Source organism: Notolabrus celidotus, chromosome 8 (genome assembly GCF_009762535.1).
Source record: "Notolabrus celidotus isolate fNotCel1 chromosome 8, fNotCel1.pri, whole genome shotgun sequence".
Lineage (NCBI taxonomy): Eukaryota > Metazoa > Chordata > Actinopteri > Labriformes > Labridae > Notolabrus > Notolabrus celidotus.
Window position 1 is genome coordinate 4,342,948 of NC_048279.1, and position 22,875 is coordinate 4,365,822.

Below are 22,875 nucleotides of genomic sequence, written 5' to 3' on the forward strand. Positions count from 1 at the left end.
GCCTTCCTCTGCACTTTGTATTTATAAAAACTTATAACAACAGAAAAAAGTAAAAGTAACATCAGGATCAATCTGATCACACGCGTCATAGTTGATGGCTATAATTCTCCACCTGAGCACCCATGACCATATCTTCAGCCCGTGTTAGAGGTTTTTGAGATGAAGAATGATACGTATGGTTTGAAATGTTCTCCCTGTTTCCCACTCTGCTCAAACATACAAACATTCACTGTCCAACCTGAGAGAGTGTGTTGAGCTACGTAACGTTTGTTTCATTCCAGATGAACATTTCAAACTAAGGTGTCTGTGGAGTAACTTAGTGTCTGTTTTTATTTCATGGTATAGTTTTTAGAGATTTCAAGTAATGGTTTCTAAGTAAACATGATGTAACAGAATGTACTCATATGTATTCTTGACTGCACTCATGCTTTGTGAAAATACCAAGTTTTGAGATATTTTAAGAAGTACTTTGAATACTTGAGTGTTTTTAAAAGCAAGTTCTCCAGGACTTTAACTCAAGTAATAATCTGACAGAGCAACTTTCACTTATGTTGGAGTAATATTTGACCTGAAGTATACTTTGACTTGAGTGTTGAAGCTGTGTACTTTGTCCACTGCATATGACCCGCTTTATATCCAGCTCTTTCACTGTACATTGTCGATCTGATGCTGATTAATCTGGAATCTTTAAAATGATGATGATTTGTTATTATCAGATTTTTAAAAAAGAAGAAAAGGCTTGGCTCAGCTAACTCATGGGACTGGTGTGTAGGAGAGGAGTGAGAAGCTTTCAAAATTAGAATTCTGCACACTGTCCAACTCGCAAAAATAAATAATTTTAATAGTGTAGATACAAGGAATCATTAAAATTACTTCTTTTTGCAAGTTGGACAGTGTGCAGGATTTTTGCAATCATCAGATTTTTAACACAATTTCACGTTGAAGCCTGATTAATGGGGAAGTCGGTTCCTAGAGTGAGGTATTTGTTTGAAAAATATCTACAAAAGCTAATTATAAGATAAAACCATAAAAATAAAAAAGTCATCAATTCTATTATTTGTCTTGTTTCCACATGACCCCTGAGGGAAATGATGCTGCTTCTAGCTTTTATTAAATAATAAATGTGCAGGTTTTTGGATCGGCCTTCTAGTTCTTGCCTGCTGCTGTGAGCAACATTTAACCACCCCCCAGGATGAAGGGGGTCTCCAGCCTTTGGTACTGTTATTTCGGGGACCAGACTTAAAGGTTTGGGATCCCCTGATATAAAGGAAGATATGCTATTATGTTAAATTTACATGTGTGTGTGTGTGTGTGTGTGTGTGTGTGTGTGTGTGTGTGTGTGTGGGAGCAAATGCATGTATGTGTTTTGAGTTTGCGTCATTAAGTGGTCAAAGCTATATTTGTCATGGAATCCGGACAACAGCCGGCAGGTGCAGACTCTCTACTGGCAACTAAAACCTTTTAATACACACATGTACACACGTACACACACTAACACACACACACACACACACACACACACAATCTGCATGACATTGTGTATCCTAGGAGCTTCTGACCAGTGACGTCAAAACAACAACAATGTGAGGACGTGAGATGTTGAAACAGACTCTGGTAAGCTTTTAGTGAAACACACGTTTCTGTGAGACAATCATTACTTTACAGACTGTAGTGTGAGACACTGTTCACACACTTTCACTGTGACAGAGGCTGAAGTACAGGCACTGTTTTCTTCATGCATCTGTGAAACTATCCCTTCACATGATCACAGTCCACACCGTGTCTTCATGCTGCTCACACTGAGCACTGCAGTGATCAGAGACTTCTAAACTGGTCAACCCAAAGATGTTAATACAACATGCTAACCTGTCAGTCGTGTCATAACTCTACCTTTACATGATGAGACATCAAACTAAGCAGACAACAGTTTATATCTGTCTGGTGTCCACATGTGTCATATTTTGAGCCTGTCAGGGTTAAAGGGAGAGGTTCTTTCCTCTTCACTTTCCTACAAACTTCCACCTCACACAACTCCACCTTCTCTCTCCATCAACTCTCTGAATCAAGAACACAGCCCGGTACTTTTCAAGTTAGCCGGATAACCTCAACGTGACCTTATAAGCAAGACCCCTGCCAACAATTTATGAACAACTGTTGTGTTGGGCAGCTCTTAGGAAGAGGGGTTTCTGAAGGACACAGACACCATGGCTGCACTTCACATTACAGATGAGATCATAGCCCTGGACACTGATATACACACTGGACACATAACTGTGCGCTCACCCATACACACTTCACACAGCACATCATGAACCAAACTGTGAAGACTTAAAGTGGACTGCATCAAACACAACAATACAACCTGACAGATATCGTCCAGGGGGGGACATGTATGTGTTCATGTGTTCAAAGACAGCCCTTCTGTATGTAGGCAAAAGGTGAAGTCTGAAGGGCAGACAGTCCAGCTGTACTTTAAGGCACAGTGCCACAGTTTGGTCAAAGTGAGGGGGGTCTGCATAATGCGTTTCAGCTCTGATCTCTTCAGAGGAGACTCCATGCTGTCCTGAGGAAAAGCCTGATGCAGATCCAGAGTTCCTCCAAATAAGAAAGTGACTCTGAGGAGAAGAGCATCTTGTGGACCACACACTTTACCGTGAATCCATATGATCTCCCGGTGTTTCCTGCTAAACTATTTGAAAGAGGACCGACCCGGATGACACAAAGTCCCAAAATAGACTTAAGTCCCCTTTCCAAGTGCTCTAAACATAGTTTGACCTTTTACAGAAGTCTGCATTTTAGCCTGCTTTCTCAAGGTTTACACAACAAAGGAAATGATCATCTTTAAACATTCACAACAGAGCAGAAAGCATCATAAACTTGAGGTTACACTGTGACTCACAACTGAAGCTCCAGGTTAAAAATCAGCTGCTGTTCGGTTAATCGATTTCTTACCTCGATAGAAACTTTCTGCCCCGTGCGGCCTAAAGAGACCTCAGTTTAGACTGAATAAAACCGACTTTCTCCCGTGCAGAGGGGACCCGAACTCCGATGAGGGGCAGGAGGCAGGACTGCGACAGGTGTTCCTGCGCGCTCACGAGGGGTATGCAGTGAGGCGCGCACCCGAGGAGGGTCGGGCGCATCATCAGCATCGTAAATACAGAGCAGACATCGAGCCAGTGCAAGAGCTGTGTGCTCAGATACAGAGCTCTCAGAATGAACTGCTCCTTTCTATTTAAAGTCAAGTTTACTCAGAGGATGTTATTATTACAAAATAGTGCTTTAAATACCTCAACACGCATGCGTGCATTGTTATTACTGAAAGGCCTTATTATTAATGTAGTCCTCGTTTTCATTATCATAACCGTCTTGCTTTGAATCATTTTGTAAGTGTCACAAGAGGATGACAGAGGAGTTAACTTGAATAATTCAACAGCGACCTCATGTGGAGATAAATACAAACTACAACAGTGCTGCAGTTTCTTTGAATGAATGTGTCCATAATGCAGGGGTGTCCAAACTTTTTTCAAAGAGGGCCACATATGATGTTGTCAAAATACCTCAGGGCCAGTGGCTCCTACTGAGACTTTGGAATCCTAAAAGTTACATATGAAATATCTATTTAATAAAAATATTTTACATTTTTTCTCAATAAAACAGTAACTAGGAAGTCCTCAGTTCTCCACAAGCCATGTAAACATTAGAAAACTTTATCTTCTTCTGGAGGAAAATGTTTTTCATTGGGGTCGGGCAATGTGGAAAAAATATTGTATCATTATTTTCCTATGGCAGGATCACGATCTGGATTTCATCACACTTCTTTTTCATGTTGTTCTTAAGACTGTTCTGACCAGCAGACAACATTTTAAGAACAAACTGATTATTTTCCTGAATTCTGAAAAATTGTACGCACCAAATTTAGCCTTTTCTGTACAATTTCATAATTTTGATCTTGTCTTGTGTTCTCTTTTGCGTCTTCTGAACTTTTAGTGTTCATCAAGAACATTTTCTCATCATGATAAAAACAATCATTTGAAAACCTGTCAGCTTTAAGAGTTCTTGTGTTTCTTTTTTATTGCAGTCTTGCAGAATTCCCAGTACTTTGGCTGGTAGTCCATGTGAAGGGGGGAAATTCAATTTTTTCACTCATGCTATTTTGGACATGCTACACATACAGTTTTTTGGTATAAACATACAAATGCACACACATGCAGTGAACATGCTTGGGGAGAGATGTCAGAGTGAGGATACTGCCGTCAACCAGCGCACCCCGAGCAGTTGGGGGTTTGGTGCCTTGCTCAAGGGCACCTCGGCAGTGCCCAGGCAGGTGAAGCTTTTTGAGATGTTTCTGGATTGACTTTAGTTTTGTTTGTGCACCTGAAAGAAACTGCAAATGTACAGATGATTCAGAAGATGTTTAATTTCTTTGCTATAAATAACACAATTTAAGATGGAAGCTTGGGGCCATAAATAAATGGACCTTGGGCCGCAATTGGCCCCCGGGCCGTACTTTGGACATGCCTGCCCTAATGTCTATACCTTAGACTAGGGGTTCCCAAAGTGTGGGTCGGGACCCCCTGTGGGGTCGCAATACACAAATAGGGGCTCGTGAGATGTCTTCTAGAATGTTTTTTTTTAAGTTATCTAAAAATATGTATTATTATTTATGTTTGTTTATTTAGCTTGTTTTCTTATGTTTATCTTCCTTTTTGGTTACACTGTTAATTATTATTATTCCTTTATTATCATTATTATGTTTGTCATTTTTGTATTTTTTTTTCTTCTCTTTGTTGGTTTTGCATTACTTATATATAATTTGTTAACGTGTGATGAACAAAGTAATACTGAAAAAATGCAAAAAAAAAGTTGAATGACAAAAGTGGTCTAAAAAATAGTAAATTTGACACATTTATAGTAAAAAAAAAAGACAAAAATAGTAGCTTAACTTGAAATAAAACCTTGAAAATAGAAAATGTAATGAGTTTTCTGCCTTTCTTTTTGCTAGATGACTCCTAAGTTTAGGGTTAGTGAACAGTTAATTATCAAAAGCATCAGTAGCAGCAGGTTGATTCATAACAGCACAGGAAACACAGATACATACTCATAAAGGTAGGCTGACTTTCTGCAGACAAGCTAAATGAAGACACATTAAATCACTTAGAGGGACAGTGGGGGTCTGGCTTAGACTATAATAATGAGGGGTGGATTGGATAGATGAGAAAGTGAGTGATGACTGAGTAAGGACATTTATATAAGCTAAAATCAGAAATGTCATTCATGTCACTCAGGATGCTTTTGTGTTAGGAGAACCTGAAAGTTGCAAAGTCAGCATCCCTACACCTTTAAACAAATACAAAACAAGATATTTTTGAAACTGCATCACTAACAAATAAAATGACAATAAGGAAGAGTTAAAGATAATAACCGTTGAAGATAAGTGTGTGCATAAACAGCAGGGTTGGTTGAAATGGTTATAGACAGCTCATGTGTTTTGTGAGTGTTTAAAATCTACTCACTCTGCAATGGGGAGGTTATCCTCCAGAGGGCTGTCAGGCCACTCAGGAGCAGGGAGGGTCATGGCGTCAGGCAGCTCAGAGGGAAAGTCCTCTGTGCTTTTACTGGAGGAGATCGTCTCATCTGGGAACATTACCTCCTCTTCGTGTGTCAGAGGAGCTCCCTCCTGCTGATGGATGACCTCCATCTCTAACTGCTCCTCCATGTCTGCAGAAGAATGAGTGGCACTTATACTTTCACTTAATATAGATTTATAAGATTTATAGATTAATAACTGTGCATTGACATCTAACCATTGTAAACTTCCAGCATTGCTGCGCAGGAGACTGTGCCAAAGGAGTTGATAGCCACACATTTAAACAGACCGGAGTCTTCTGGAAAGGCCTCTGTGATCACCAGAGTGCACAGCTCCTCTGCAGAGGACACAAAGAACCTACATTCAGTATACATGAAATAAAAATAGCATTCACTGGAACATCAAGTTTCTCATGAAGACAATAAGAAAACACTCCATGAGAATCAAACTATGAAACTAAACATGGCACCATTAAAACTAAAGTCAAGCTGCTCCAACATGAACCAGCTGGTATAACAAGCTGTAACATCAATGCTATCATATTATTAAAATGTCATTCAGGTTTGATCACTTATAGAAATTGAGTCATATGTTGGAAGCTTCTTTATATCAAAGAAACATGAGAAACATTACAGCTTTCCATCCTGAGAGGTGGTTTCAAACTCAGCCTGTGACCTCTTAGAATAAAGTGATCAAGCTGTATTTATATAGCACCTTTCATACAAATCAAACACAATTCAAAGTGTTCTACAGTGATTGAAGAAAAGGGGGGGAAATAAGATAATGGAAAAACATACTACAGAGAGAGACCAATGAACACAAACAACAATAAAATATATTTTATTTAAACATTTAAAGGTAAGAGTAAAAAATAAATTGAAGCATCAAAATAACAAAACCCATAAAAACACTTAAAACAAATAAACAAAAGAGTAAGAAGAAAGGTTGAAGATAAATAAGGTACTAAAAGTAGCACTAAAACTGATAGTAAATAATACAACATTCAAATAAATAAAAAAAACATTCAAATAAACATCAAACTGATGAACTGGTTGTGAGGATGAGTTGTATGCATTGTGTAGTACAAAGTGAAAATGGAAGTTTTGGGTTGTAGAAGGAAATGAATATTCATCATATTAGTGAATGGATTTTCCCCCTTGACTTCTTTTAAAACTTTATTTTGTAAACACTCTTCACGTACCTGGCACTGATGCAGAGCTGGCCTCTGGGAAAACAAGAAGAGAGGAAAGTCATTTATTTTTTACTAAAACAAAGCCTTCATCATCGACGACTCATAACTACACATCACAAAGTGTCACAGCTGTGGCAGTGCTTTCTCTCCTCTGTTGTTTGAACCCTCCTCTCTGCCTTTGCCCCCCCTCCTTCCTGTGTGCTTGGTGTAGGTGTGGCTCTGCTGCTGCATGGAGACACACCTGTGAGCAAGCACAATCAGTGCCACTACATATACCTGATCCTCCTGGATTATTCCTTCACCACTGGTAATTTTAACTATCGTCAAGTCATTTGTCAGAGGTCTGTCTGTGATCAGAGTTTTTCCTTGTGCATGACCTTCTGTATTTTTTCCTCTGTGTGCAGCGATCTCCCAGCACACCAGGTTTCTCACTAGGTGTTGGAGCCAGCTTGCTGGATTTTTGTTTTTCTTCAGTTTTCTGTGTAATAAACTGACTGAATTATCCACCTCCCCTCTGTCTCAGCTCTGGGTCCCTCTCCTGAGAGAGCATCCTGACAACAAAGTGCTTCATATATGAAGACTAGATTTAGGCCCAATCTCAATGTCCTCCCTGAGCCCTGAGCTCTTCTTGACTTAGAAAGAAAGGTACTTTATTGATCCCCAGGGGGGGAATTAAATTTTTTCACTCATGCTATTTTGGACATGCTACACATACATTTTTTTTTTTTTTTTTTGGTATATACATACAAATGCACACACATGCAGTGAACATGCTAAGGGAGAGATGTCAGAGTGAGGATACTGCCGTCAACCAGCGCACCCCAAGCAGTTGGGGGTTCGGTGCCTTGCTCAAGGGCACCTCAGCAGTGCCCAGGCAGGTGAACCAGCACCTCTCCAGCCACCAGTCCACTTGCCAAACTTTGTCCATGCTGGGACTCAAACCGGCGACCTTTTGATTCCCAAGCCAAGTCTATATGGACTGAGCTACTTAATTGACATCAGCTGTAAAGTGATTGAGGGCAGGAGGCTGTAAGGGCTCAAACTGTAGAACTGGAATGTGACAGCACTTTGAGACTTTGCACGTGACCTGCATGACATCATGAAGCTCACCTTAGCGATATTATGAATGTTTAATGCACAATTCTTACTTTCCTCAAATTCAAGGTGCTTAATGGACGACTGACTGTCATGTTATCCAGGCTCTTACCGTACAGACTGCTTAACCACAACATTTAAAATACATAGATAGGCTTTATAACTATAAATATATAAATTATACTGTACACAAATCTGTGTGAATATAATTGATTAGGGCTGTTTTCTATATTTATACTTACATGCAAACTTTTTTAACGGTAAATTTCATTGCAACTTTCATGCTTCTTTTTTTTTTAACTGCTGCACTTCTTTTTATTCCCACGTTACAGCCTGACAGCCTCATTTACCTTTCCATGCTCGCGGGCTTCCCCTTCGTGTTTCATGTCACAATGCTATGAACTCTGGGTAATTCCCTTATGCAACGTCCGCAAAAATGCCCACTTAAGGAAAGGGGGCATAAAGGGCTCAAAAAGTCTGAGAGAGATCCCTCACTCACTTGATGATTTGACATTGGGACAGCCCTAAGCCCTCACAGACTTAGAGGGAACACACCTCAAAGTCAGTGAGTGCTTGATGGTGGACATTGAGATTGGGCCTAAGAGTCAGAGTCAAAGTTGATGTTAAGTCAATGAGTTGATCATGAGCTCTTGGTACTTTATCTGGATCTTCATATATAATCTCCTGAACGGCTTCATCATTCAGTTGAGGTTCATAAATTATTTGTAGTAAAAGCTGCTTCCAATGAAGTCTTCTGACTTCAGGTCACCGTCAAACACTCACTCTTTCGTAGTATCCTAAAGTCATCAGAGTCCAGAATTTGTTCATCCTCTCTGTACCACATGACCTGCAGAGGAGCAGTCCCCCTCAGTCTGCACTCCAGGACCACCAGCTGACCGTTCACTGTGGACACGTCATGGAGGCACTGACGGAGGAGGGATGATAGAGACAGACACGGAGTGATAGAAGAGAAAAGATAATGAAGCTCAGTCTTAAATGACATTGTGTTGAGTTTGTTGATGAAATGAAAACATCCTCAGAAACAAACTTGTTTTCATTTTGTTCCATTTGAACTCACAGTGTTTGGACAAAATGTGTTACCTTAACAAAAGAAGGGGCCACTCCACTTCCTGCATACTGTTGAGTGTAGATGGGACTCTGAGTCTGGAATAGAAACAGCACTTTCAGTCTTATTTATCTGACAATCCTCTCGGTTACGTTTTGATCTGTGCTTTAAAAGAATGACTTCAAACTATATCCACTTTAGGATGATAGGTTTGATAAAAATCTAAAACTATGTGCCACTAAGCTCTTTAAAAAAGAGACAGTTCCTTGATTCATGCAGGACTTACCCCCTGAGGACTGACACAAAGAGGCTGCACCAGGCTGGAGTGCCTCTGAGCGAGGAAGGTGGAGGAGGAGGAGGAGTTGGAGGAGCAGGAGGAGAGCTCTCGAGAGGAAGACGCAGAGGAGGAAGAGGAGATGGTCAGGGACATGGTGCTTGTCTTCTTCTGCACCTTTTGGACTCTGCACAGAACATCAGGACAAAATGCACATCAACAACAATGATTACATCAGATTGTGTTCTTTTCATTATATCACAGGTCTGTCGTTAACTATGATGCATGCTGCGTGTGATGTAGGTCGGACTTACTCTGCCATGTTTCAGGCGTCCCTGGAGGCAGTGTCAAGGTGTCTCTGCTTGGACAAAGGCAGAAGCAGAGTGTCAGACATGTTCAACTCACTCTAACACAGCTTTATCAGAGAGTCAGGAAACTTGTGTTTGAAGAAGGTTAACTCTAGATTCAGTTTGGACCTCCTCAGTTATATTTGTGCTTCAAGTCTGAGGTATGAACGTTTACAAGCACATCTCAGTTCACTCATTCCTGCATGGCTCTGTCACAAAAGAGAGGGTTTCAAATTTAGTCATTTATAGTCAGTCATAGTCAAAAAGATAAATACATTGACACAAATCATTAATGTTACTTAACTATGCTGGAAAACATCAGAAGATATAGACAGAGTCCTGTTTCCAGATCCTTTATAGGATCTGTATCACACCAAAGAGAGTTTATTTTAGTAATGCAGCAAATGTTCAGTTTATGGACCAGATCGTGGTTTGTAGTACAAAGAGATCATCTGCTTGTGTTTTATGAGGCTTTAGTTTGTATGCATGGAAACACTTTGTGTGCAGAGCCAAAGAAGAGGAACAGACTGAAGACTGTAATCAGGGACGCTTGCAGGGATTTTGGGCCTCATGAAAAATGTCCGTTTGGGCCCAACCACTTTACTAAAGCCATAAACCACGCCAACCCCAAAACACTGTGCAGACATGGCACTAAAGGTCATACATGATTTATTTAAATACATATACAAAATATTAACTATTAATATTGATAACATTTTATAAGAAAACTCTCCCAACATAAACAAAAACCTTAAAATAAATCCAACATAAATATATACACATGTACACTACCAGTCAAAAGTTTGGACACACCTTCTCATTCAATGCTTTTATTTATTTGAATTATTTCCAACATTGTAGATTAATACTGAAGACATCAAAACTATGAAATAATCTGGTTTTACCATAATCTGGATTACAACAGTAGTCAAATTGGACTATCCATTGTGTACTAACCCTACCTCTGAACAACACAACTGATGGTCTCAAACACATTAAGAAGGCAAGTCATTCTACAAATGAACTCTTGACAAGGCTCATGTTAATTAGAAACCATTCCAGGAGACCACTTCATGAAGCAGACTGAGAGAATACCAAGAGTGTGCAAAGCTGTCATGAAGGAAAAAGGGGGCTACTTTACAGAATCTAAAATATAAAACAGATTCTGCTTTGTTTAACACTTTTTTGTTCATTAAATAATTCCATATATGTTCTTTCATAGTTTTGATGTCTTCAGTATTAATCTACAGTGTTTCAAATAATTAAAATAAATACAAACCCTTGAATGAGAAGGTGTGTCCAAACTTTTGACTGGTAGTGTATATCATACAGCAGGACAGCTTAAAGCTGGGGTTGGCAGTCTCAGAAAACTAGCATGAATTTGAATGTAGCATTTCCTCAGGACTCCGTCTAACCCCTCCCCTCCTCCCTCAGAGCCCCCCCTCACATGCACGAGCGCCGCTGACTTGCGACCATATGATGGTGACTGATTCAAAACCGGTCCTCACCAAAACATTATCATAGTGAAAGTTAAAAACACAAACAAACATGGCTGCTGTTAGTACTCACAACTGTCATGCTAGCATTACCCAGTTGTACCGGTGACATAATATCAGGAGAAAAGTTATAACACATATATAATACTGTAACAGCTTTACTGTTTGTTAAACGTGTTTAGTGTAGATGCTCTTAATTCCTACAGTGTTGACAGTCAGTGAAGGCATCAGGAGAGGTGTAGAGTGTGTGAGCTGGAGAGAGGAGAGACAAGAGGAGAAGTTCTTCATTCATTCAAACATTGATTGTTGTTTTGTTGGTTGTCGTGATCACGGCCGACAGTGACCGGTTATTAAAGATCAACGTGTTCACGAATCGGCTCGTCATCACTACAGCGTCCGGACGGACGCTACAATACATCTACATTTTCTGTAGGACTTAGTAAATGTCATTCATTCTTCTGCTTGTCAGAGCCCCTGTGGTCAGAGCTTTTTAGACTCTGATCCGGACTACAGTCCTGAGCAAAGCACCTCATCGGGTCAGAGGGGACAGGCCCGAGGTCGAGCGAGAGGGGCAGTAAATAGAGTCAGGGGAAGCAGAGACAGGAGACGGGGACGAGGAGTACACGCCGGGGAAATGTACGCGCAGGAGGCGGGCAGAACGGCAGGACGGGAGTTGATTGGTTTAAAATTTTGGCACCCAAAAAAGGCTGATTGGTTGGTGTTTTCTCAGGTTTACTCCGGCTGTAGATAGCAGCTTTTCTTCACTCTTTTTTAAGAACACATTATGTATTGATTGCCATCAGGACATAAAGATCATTTTAACCAGTATGACAAAACGTGTATCTAAATCTGATTACCAACCCCAGCTTTAAGGGAGACAGGAAATGCGGGGAACAGAGAGCAGGGGGAAGACATGCAGCAAATGTTCAAGGCTCGGAGTCAAACACGCAACTGCTACAACGAGGGCTATGGCCTCTGTATATGGGGCCCCTGCTCAGACCGCTAGGCAAACGGCGCCTTCAACATAAATATACTTTGACCTCTTCAATTAAAATAATCCTATAATATAAATGATGATGTAGCAGAAGAATGACATCAGCTGATATTTTAAATAAACAAATAAATATATAAAGCCTGTATTGTCAATTGATGTTACATTGATCAAATGTCTGCTAGACCCCCCATATACACACACACATACTAAAACAGGAACCTAACTTTGTACTATTTATATCCAAACTCAATTCCTCCCTGAAACACTAACATTTGTACAAATCTGGAGGCCCTGAAAACCAAAGCTTTTTGATGGATCTGATTTATAATAGTTTATATAACTCCACATTCCTATGTTTTGATTTTTGCATATATTTATGCTGTATCTCAAACCACCAATCTTGTTCCTGCTACAATTTCTATATCAAGTTTTACAAGTGCAGCTAACAGCTCCTGTTAGATGTGGTTTCTCAACATAAAATCCACTCCTGTTGGACTGCAAACAATTACAGCAGAGAAACAGAGTCCTGGTCAGAGTAGGCCGTCGCTACCAGAGACTATAACATCATTAAACAATGATGGGTTATGAGGTTGTGTATAAAGTGACAGAAACTTGATCTTCTTAACGTCTGTTTGATGTTCAGACACCTCCAGTATCACCATGCACATGCACATACACACATTGATTAGGTATGAACACACTTCTCCATTCAAGCACATACACAGTTTGTGCATGAATCACATTTTGCAGTATCTGTCATGATATATGAAGTGCATTTGTCCTGCATGGTATCAGATCCGGTCCCAGAGGTGTGACTCTGCTCTCATTTTGTTGACAGTAGTGTGCATATTAAAGATATATGAAGACTTTCATCACTTACAACACACACCTCTCAAACCCCAGCCTGCTGCTCTATGTGCTTATATCCTGGGCCAAGAGAAGGAGCTGACAGAGGTGGAGGAGGTTCAGGTTTCCAGGCTAAATTAAACTACTGAGCACAGCAGAGACTCTCTGACCTGAGGTAGATCTGAGTCTCCATCAGCAGGTCACACACGTCTACACAGAGGAGGCTGGAGTAGTTCTTCATGACTGATGTTTTCGTCGGAGTGATCTTTATTTGAGTTTTCCTCTCTGCCCGATGAAGTGCTTTACAAGAGCTAAGGCTCAAACACGGCTGACTAAACCAGACGATCTCAGTTTAAGAATAAAGACACAGCATGTTCTTTCAAAGATTCATTCACTCTGCATCAACATATCTTTATAATGTGTTACAAAACATGTTAGTAATATCAGAACCTAAATGTTTCATTTATAGCTTTACTGCAGGAGATTGAGTGTTGCATTTCTATGAAGCTTGGGATGTTGCAAGAGGCACATTTTGAAATCATAATCAAAGCATTGAGGAACAGGATAGTGAGCTTGATTACAGCTAATAAAAATAGATGGATCATGTTATGTTTCAGTGTATCGTCTTGACCCAATAAACAACAAGCTGACCCAGGTTTACTTTAAAAAACGTTAGTCCACACAGCTGAACTGAGACAAACCAGATGAGATCACTTGGTTACCTTGTAATGTTTAAATGCTCCTCTTTCTGCCATGAGATGAGAAGTACTTCATGACAGAACATGTGTATATCTCTCGTGCTCCTTAAGAAACAGGCTGTCACTAAAACACACCATGCTGTGAGCAACTATAGGCAGCTATTAATGTCTCGAACATCAGCAGCACTGCTGGTGTCATGCGTGGGCAGAATGTAAGGGAAATAACTGCAGAAAGTATAATAAGATCTAACAAAGACGTCAATCTTTTTGATGTTTTAAGACGGAGGTCATGAGCTGAACCAAACATTTGGAACCATCTGCCCGAGGAGATCAGGTCTTCTGAGTCAGTGAGCTCTTTTAAATCTCCTCTGAAAACATACTTTTATCGTAGAGCCTTTCCTGATTTTATCTGAATTTAATCTAATTTTGTTTTATTCTTATTCTTGAGAAATATATATTAAAAGAATTGTATTCCTTTACAGTTCTTTTGGGGGATTTTTATGTCTTGTAAAATATGTTTTATTTCTTTATCTTGACTTTTATTTTGCTGCCCATGTGAAGCACTTTGTATTATTATTATTATTATTATTATTATTATTATTATTATTATTATTATTATTATTATTATTATTATTGTTGTTATTATTATTATTATTATTATTATTATTATTGTTGTTATTATTATTATTATTATTATTATTATTGTTGTTGTTGTTATAATTATTACTATTATTATTATTATTATTATTATTATTATTATTAATATTACTATTACTATTATTATTGTTGTTATTATTATTGTTATTATTATTATTATTATTATTATTATTATTATTATTATTAATATTACTATTACTATTATTATTGTTGTTATTATTATTGTTATTATTATTATTATTATTATTAATATTACTATTACTATTATTATTGTTGTTATTATTATTGTTATTATTATTATTATTATTATTATTATTACTATTATTGTTATTATTATTATTATTACATTTATAAGAAAAGGCTTTTCTTGCATAATTTAATGAACAATCATGTTCCATTTTACTCATGTGGATGTGGCGTTCTGTCGTCTCTAAAGTAACCTGGAGACAGGTGCTAGAAAACAGATTGCTGTTGGATTTATCCTAACGTTAAGGAACAAGATGCACAACAAGTATAAGACCACAAACATCCTCCTGAATTCATAGTAAACCTTCATCTGCTGCTTTTAACATTATTGATCAGTTTGCCTTGCTGTCAGTGTAAATGTTCTGCCTTCACTTATACAGGAGTTCCCAAACTTTTAAGCCCACGACCCCCAAAATAAAGGTGCCAAAGACTTGCAACCCCCACTGTCCTTTGAAACCCCTGCACTTATATATATAACTCAATGAATAGATCTTGTTCTCCTGCAGGTGAGTATCGACCTGTGGGGCACAACCAAGTGGCAACCCCCGGGTTAGAGTACAATGCAGAAGTGCTGAAAACTGCAGTTCATCAAGGATCCGCTTGAGGCTGGCTCCGGAATTACCGGAAACCACATACACACCCATTCAAAGAAGACGATCTTTACAGCAGAAATAAACATGTGAACAGCCTGGTACAAAAGACCAGTGTAGTCTGGATAGCTCATTTCTCGATCGGCTCACACTGTAGGGGGGGGGGGGGGGGGGGTAAAAAAAATTCTAACGCAGCAGTTTTGAAGATATTGAGATTAAGAGTCTTCAAATGAGAGGCACAGCTGACTTGATTGACAGGCGGGAACACTGTAGCTGTTGGCTAGGAGGCTCAAAGTCCACCTCTTTGCGTCACAATGGCTGGACAGCAGCAATATGGCTCCCGCCCATGATCAGCTTCAAAACAATGCTTCAGAAACAGATGGGTGATGTCATGGATACTACGTCCATATTTATACAGTCTATGGGCACAACTCCTCAGGTAATGTCAGTGAGTAATGTTCTGTGTCATTTCATCACTGTGACAACGTCCATCACTTCACTGGTGAGGCTGTTTAAAGGAGATTAAAGATGACTCCCCTTTGTCTACTTCAGATCTGTATGTTACTGTTCAAAGGCAGAGCCAGGATGGAGTGAGATATTTAAACTTAGTCATGGTTGGAAACTTCATCTTTCAGACATCCTAACATGGAGATAATGTGGAAAACACAGCTCCTCTTCAGCATCCTTTGGCCTGAATCTCCTCTGCAACATGCTTTCTGTTTTATACATACACAGCATTCAGAACACTAAATATCCCAAAGTTTACACGTTGCATTTCAGAATGAACATGCACCATACTTCTCAATACTTCTTCATCCATGGCTGATTTGTCATTATTCATTCCTGGTTGATGAGCTCTCAGGAGAGGAGAGGAGAGGAGGACACTTACCTGCAATTCAACTTGTTAAATTTAAACAAACCACCCACTGTGTAATTTCAGCTCTTCATACAACACCACCAAGCCCTCAGCCACCATCCGCTCTCAGCTGGGGACAGATTTAGCACAGCAGAAGCACATTCAAGCTGCAGGTCCAAGTTGAAATCAAGGAGTGATCTGTGGTTACATAAGTCTGAGCGCTCCTCTTTGACAGCAAAGTGGCTTTAGAGTCCGTTAAGAACACAATCAGACTGCATAGTCACAGTCTGCTCTTTAATGCTGATCTGACCTGGTGGAAATGTTTTCTAGGCTGTATTTATTTGATTAAGAATATATCTATCGCAAGTGCTGACCCAAAGTGTTCTCAATTTAATCACATCAGAAATGATCAGAGTGTATGTTGGATTGAGCAGTTTGGGTCTCGAAGTTTTATTCTTATATTTGTTTAATTTGACCTGACTTTATTTCTGTATTTCTGTATTTATTTATTTATTTATTATCTAGTTAAATTTTTGTCACTTTTTATTTATTTTATTTTAGTATTATTTATTTATTTATTTATTTGTTTGTTTTACGTATAGCATCCTATTTATATTCTTTTGATGGTTTAATATTTTAGTGTTTTATTATCTTGGTAATATATTTTATTTTGGTGATTTTAATTTCCTGTGTTGAGTTCTAACATCTTATTTTACCTGAAGTATTAATTTTACAGTAAGATGTCATGAGAGCGTTTCCTCAGTTGGTTCAGCAACTTCTTTTTTATTTTATTTTATTTTTATTGTTTTTATTATTATTGTTTTTATTATTATTATTATTATTATTATTATTATTATTATTATTATTATTATTATTATTATTATTATTATTATTATTATTATTATTATTTATGTTACATTTGCTGGGTTTGGAGTCAGGGCTGGGGGTCTTTTTATTTTTATATGTATCTTTCTTCTTTTTATTTATTAATATTCTAAGTTGTTTTTATGTACAGCACTTTGTGTTACAATGTCATTGTATGAAAATCTGATTGATTGATTGATTGATTGATTGATTGATTGATTGATTGATTGATTGATTGATTGATTGATTGATTGATTGATTGATTGATTGATTGATTGATTGATTGATTGATTGAAGCTAATATGGAAGACGACTGCTTGAATGAAGCTCTTCATGAATGAATGAGTGATCACACATCGCTTTGCAGGAGGAGTGTGACATTTGTACAATCTGCAGCCATGTAGCAGGGCCTCTAAAGCTGTGGCACAGTGGCTCATGTAAATAAAAGTTACCTGTTGATGTTGAGTTTCTCATGCACCAACCTTAATTTAGTAGGCTGGCGAACTTACACTTGCTAATTTATGAATACTTCAGGGAGTAATGAAAATGACATCAAGATCCAAAGTGTCTGAGCGATGATGACGTAAGAGTAAAGCCATTCAAACAGGACCACGTGGATCTCTGTATCACAGTCTTGCAGCAGTTCATCAGGTAGATGTTTAGATGTTTGATCTGTCAGTAACACTGGATCAAGAAGCTTTGAGAGCCGTCACTCTGGGTCATGGTGGTGGAAACTGACTCTGAATACCTTTAAATGAAAGTTTCCTTCATAACTAAACAGGTTTTCATCCATGATCTGACATCCTTCCTCTAAAGATGCTGCTTTGTAACAAAACAAGACAAGAAGTGGGTCTTTGTACAATTTCCCCAATGTGTTCCCTCTCTTGCTGTCAGATCATTTTGAACACTGCACCGTTATGAAAAAACCTCTGAACCCTCAAACTCTCCACTTCTACTTCCTCCTCAACTCTTCTGCTGGAGAGACTGATTTAGCCCAGACTCTGTCAGCTGATCTCTCTCTTCACCAATCAGAGCTCAGCAGCTGAACACAGCGTCATACCAGCACAGCATGCCAAGCCTGCCCCCCCTCTCCCACCCACTCAGCCTTGTGTTGCCTCACCCTGCAGCCAGCTATATAACTAACATACTTTTCCCCACTCATGGCCTTTCCTCCCCCAAACCATGTAACAGATTTCTCATCCACTGCCACATTTTGAAGATCTGATATATCACACACACACACTTACACTCACACACGTGTTGATGCGTGATCAAACAAGCTAACATGTCGAGATGCAGACTTAAAGATCAGCTCTTCATCGATTAATGGATAAAGGAAGAGAGATAGAAACAGAGAGAGATGGAAAGTGGGCGACACGCAAAGACGGATGTTTAATCTTTCTGATTTAAGTCATATTTGAACACATTTTGAAAGAGGATATATCACAACAGCTACACAAATAACTGTAGATCAATGACAGAGTGATGTGATTGGGTTAGAGGAAGATACATACCGTCCGTATATAACTTCCTCTCACTACCAATCACTCTGCCATGCATCTACAGCTATATATGTAACTGCATGAGTGATAGATAGATAGATAGATAGATAGATAGATAGATAGATAGATAGATAGATAGATAGATAGATAGATAGATAGATAGATAGATAGATAGATAGACAGACAGACAGACAGACAGACATGACACAGCATATAAATTTAGCTACACACAGCTGTGCTCCTCTCTCTAACTGCCAACTCATTCACCACATTCAGCCCAACGCAGGCCGATCATAACATTCATGATGATCTGACCACCTTTACTTTAGAGAGTCTCCTTCACGACACCACAGAATGTCCCTTTATTGGGTTTCCCCCCTTCGCTAAATGTGCAGTTTGTGCAGGATCAAACAGGTTCCTCCCCCGGAGTGGACGGGCCCTGTAGTGTTTGTATCATCATATTCACGGTATGTTAAAATGTTGATCCAGTCATGTGCATGCACAGCAGGCTCATACCTTCCACACATTACATCATCAGAACGCCTCCCACCTTACCTGTTCCTTCTTTTCCAAACAACAACAGAAGTACTGATCCAAAAAGAAAGTGTCAATGATCCAAATACTGAATGCTGAACTGCTATGTGACTGCTGTGAGGTTGCCAGTCATGGCTTGGTTACTGGACGCTCGCTCCCTACTCAGGGCGAGCTGACACACACATTTACACACAAACACACGGACAGGAGCAAGTGTGAGAGTGGAGGGGGGTTGTGTTTGTGGAATGGGGTTAGGAGGGAATCTGAGGCTGGTAAGGGGGGGTTCAGTCAGAGGGGTACTAAAGGGACAAATTTAGAGCAGGGGATAGTGTTCATCAACAGTGACAGACTTAAAGGCAGAGCTCCGACTCTGAGGTAAAGGTAGGACTGTTCCCATGTCTCTGACTGAGCGAGCGCTCGCAGCAGACACCCACTAACCCAGTGAGAGACTTTGTTTTAGGATCACATGAAGCAAACATGCACACACAGTTTCAATCAGGAGAAGGATACACGGCTGAGCTGCTCAGGCTGGAGGCTCAATGACATAATTTCATCCAAGAGTGTCAGACAGGCCAGGAAACCTGCCACCGGTGCCACCCAGTCTTTGGTGGATATATGAGACCGCTGGAGGAGAGAGCCAGGCAGAGGCCGAGAGGCTCAGAGGGATTTTCTTTACAATGTTTAACAGACAAAAAGGAGCATGAGGGCGCGGTGCAAGGTCAGAGTGTGGATGTTCAGCCGCTGACGTGATCAAAGTTTTAAACATTTACAATGACCTAATGTTGAACAGATAGGTTCTCAAAAACTGAGGCATCTTGCTTAGTTCTGAACCCTCAGGTGACTTTATTTTCAAGAAATGGATGACACAACTACATCCTGGTTGCTAATAAGCCATGGCATCAAGTTCTCTCCTCTTGTATCCTCGCTCTGTTTTTACATCATTGAATGAACATACTACAGTCTTGAAAAATACTTTAAACTGTAGGAAGATGAGTCATTTGGGGAAATAAATCAATACATGTGTCTGACAAACGTACTCACACTCTCTTACTCTTGTAACAAGTGAAGCTGCCTCTGGTGAGCTTCGCTTTGAACGAAAACAGCTTCATCAACTTCAGTCAATATTTAAACTGTGATATTTTGTCTGTTAATGTTAAAACAGAAAAAAACACTGAAGTTAAAGTTGAAATAAAACTTGGAAATAATGATGTTTGACCAGTGTTCTGCTTTTCTTAGTTTCCACATGACCTCTGACTGTTAAATGAAAGCATCAGAAGCAGCAGGTTAATGCACAGCAGCACAGGAAACACAGAGACGTGTGCACAGTGGTAGGATCAGTCTCTACTAGTCTACACAAGAGGTTCCAGGTCCTGCTCCTTTTTTTAAATCACTGTATATTCATACTTGTTGTTAGGCTGTTGTGCTCGCGTGTGCTGTTCTAATGTCTGTAGTGCTTGAGCATGCCTTTGAGCAACGTTGAACCACCTGGAGGAGGCATCATTACTTTAACGGTCAGAGGCTGAAAAGTTCTGGTGTCCTCGATCTCTGACCCTGACTCTGGCCCACTCATGAGTGTGCTGTGAAAGAAGCACATGTGGCCTGACACACAAACAGAAAATGTATTCCCAGAATTAAAAAGGATGAGGATGAGGCATCAGGATGTCATGAGTTGTTTTGTTAAGATTAGTTTATTGTTCTTCCTGTGTTATTTGTAGTCTTTTTTCCTGTGTTTGATGTCTTGTGTTCTTTATTCATGTATATGTATTTTCTCTCATGTTTCTTAGTTCAGTCTCCTGTTTCCTGTTTGATTTTGTAGTTCTTGCCCCCTGTGTTCCTGCCCTTGTGTTCCCCTCCTGATTGGTTGCACGCTCATTAGTTCCACCTGTGTCTCGTTTTCTCACCTGTGTCTGATTTCCCCTGTTAAGATTTAGGCTGTTTGCGAAACGGCCTGCTACATACTACTTTCTAATGTAGTAGGCAGTAGGTATTGCCTACTACATACTGCGTTTGAATTTAGTATGTAGTATGACTGTTCTGTTCGATCTGTCATGCAGCATGCTGAGCCAGACTTCGCTGGATTTCCGGTTTCGGAAAGCGGAAGTAAACAACGGCGAAGCCGATAAATAAAAAGCTTATTTAGCATCCATTTATGATTTAAAAAGTTAGGAGGTGGTTTATATGTAATTTGATAACTTTCACAGCACCCAAAAACGAATTTCCTCCCGTCAAAAAATGAGGAAAAAGAAAAAGCAGAACGAGCGCTGTGCATTGTGGGAAACAGTACGTGAGGAAGACTGGTCCGATGCACACTGAGATATTTTCCCGAATCAGTAGACATCCGGGGAGTTTTGGCATACTGCAGATTTTGCTCTTGTTCACATACTAGTTTAACATACTACTGAAATGATTGTTTTTGGAGGAAGAAAGGTTAAAGGTTACTGCTCAGCTCCAATCTGCAATGATGAAATGTTCAAACCAAGCCAGAAACCTTGGTGTAGTCATAGACTCAGACCTTAATTTCAGCAGCCACATTAAGACAATTACAAAGTCAGCCTATTATCACCTTAAGAATATATCAAGGATTAAAGGACTTATGTCTCAGCAGGATGCAGAAAAACTCGTCCATGCATTTATCTTTAGCAGACTAGACTACTGTAACGGGGTCTTTACAGGACTCCCTAAAAAGTCCATCAGACGACTGCAGCTCATACAGAATGCTGCTGCTCGAGTCCTAACAAGGACCAAAAAAGTAGACCACATTACACCAGTTCTTAGATCTCTACACTGGCTTCCTGTCTGTCAGAGAATAGACTTTAAAATCCTGCTGATGGTTTATAAAGCACTGAATGGTTTAGGCCCAAAATACATTGCTGATCTGCTTCTACTTTATGAACCACCTCGACCTCTGAGGTCATCAGGTACTGGTCTGCTTTCAGTCCCTAGAGTCAGAACGAAACATGGTGAAGCAGCGTTTAGTCATTATGCACCATATATCTGGAACACACTCCCTGAAAGCTGTAGGTCTGCTCCAACTCTCACCTCTTTTAAATCAAAGACTAAGACTTTTTTATTTGCCACTGCCTTCCTATCTTAGATTATTTTAACCCACTTTAAATTAAAATTTTAATGTAATTTTTAATATATTTCTAATTTTCCTTTTCTTTTCTGTTTTATCATATTTGTCATTTTAATTGTGTTCTTTTATGCTTGTCTGAATGTTTCCAATGCTTTTAATGTTTTAATGTAAAGCACATTGAGTTGCCCTCGTGTATGAAATGCGCTATACAAATAAAGCTGCCTTGCCTTGCCTTGCCTACTACTTACTACATACTGAATTTTGGACATATCAGTACGTACTGCTAGTATAGTAGGCGATTTCGGAAACAGCCTTAGCCTCTGGCTGTTTTTGAAACTGCCTGCTACGTATATACTACCTATGAATGCATACTACAGACAGTGTTTGAGGGTAGTCTGTAGTATTCTGTTGGATCTGTTCAGCAGGATGCTGGGTCAGGTGTCGCTGGATTTCTGGTTTCTGAAAGCAGAAGTAAACAACGGCCAAGCTAATATCTAAACTGCTTCTTTAGCATCACTTATAGTATAAAAAGTTAAAGCTGCTGTTGGTAGTCCTGGAATAAACATCAGTTCAGGGAGAGATTTTGGATGTCAACACTACCCCTCCACACCAGATTTCCCCCTCACTACACCCCCCCCCCCCCCCCCCCCCCCCCTCCCCCCCCCCCCCCCTCACTGCTCCTGTAAGCCCCACCCACAAACAGATCAAAGTGTACGCTCAATCAGAACAATGTAGGAGGACCAATCAAGAGAGTGGCTCTTTATCTTTATTTATCTATTTTTATTCTCACTTATTTTATTTTACTTATTGAAACTTCTTCTTGATTGTACTTATGTCTGGGTTGCTGCAACAACCGAATTTCTCCCCGGGGATCAATAAAGTAATATCTTATCTTATTTCTGCAGTTCTGCGTCACATGTCTCTCATTAACATGCAGAATGATCAACAAACAGGA

At 39.6% G+C, this 22,875-nt stretch overlaps 1 protein-coding gene and 1 long non-coding RNA gene across 3 annotated transcripts in view; one reads left to right on the plus strand and one right to left on the minus strand.

Annotated features, from left to right (window-relative positions):
- Nucleotides 1-9,581, minus strand: part of myot (myotilin) — a 32,076-nt gene extending 22,495 nt beyond the window's left edge. Inside the window, exons 1-7 of one of the 2 annotated variants that reach the window (XM_034690974.1) lie at nucleotides 9,529-9,581; nucleotides 9,227-9,401; nucleotides 8,976-9,038; nucleotides 8,658-8,799; nucleotides 6,789-6,812; nucleotides 5,805-5,924; nucleotides 5,514-5,718 (exon numbers count right to left, since the gene is read on the minus strand). In XM_034690974.1, the coding sequence (XP_034546865.1) occupies nucleotides 5,514-5,718; nucleotides 5,805-5,924; nucleotides 6,789-6,812; nucleotides 8,658-8,799; nucleotides 8,976-9,038; nucleotides 9,227-9,401; nucleotides 9,529-9,536 (737 nt within the window). In that variant the 5' untranslated portion in view covers nucleotides 9,537-9,581. Of the gene's footprint in view, nucleotides 1-5,513; nucleotides 5,719-5,804; nucleotides 5,925-6,788; nucleotides 6,813-7,156; nucleotides 7,387-8,657; nucleotides 8,800-8,975; nucleotides 9,039-9,226; nucleotides 9,402-9,528 lie in introns of those variants that run through there. The other variant, XM_034690975.1, reaches the window with a different exon arrangement.
- LOC117818105 lies at nucleotides 6,993-7,290 on the plus strand. Its single transcript, XR_004632304.1, has 2 exons — nucleotides 6,993-7,086; nucleotides 7,184-7,290. It is a non-coding gene; the product is annotated as an uncharacterized LOC117818105 (long non-coding RNA).
- Nucleotides 9,582-22,875: the final 13,294 nt, after the last annotated feature.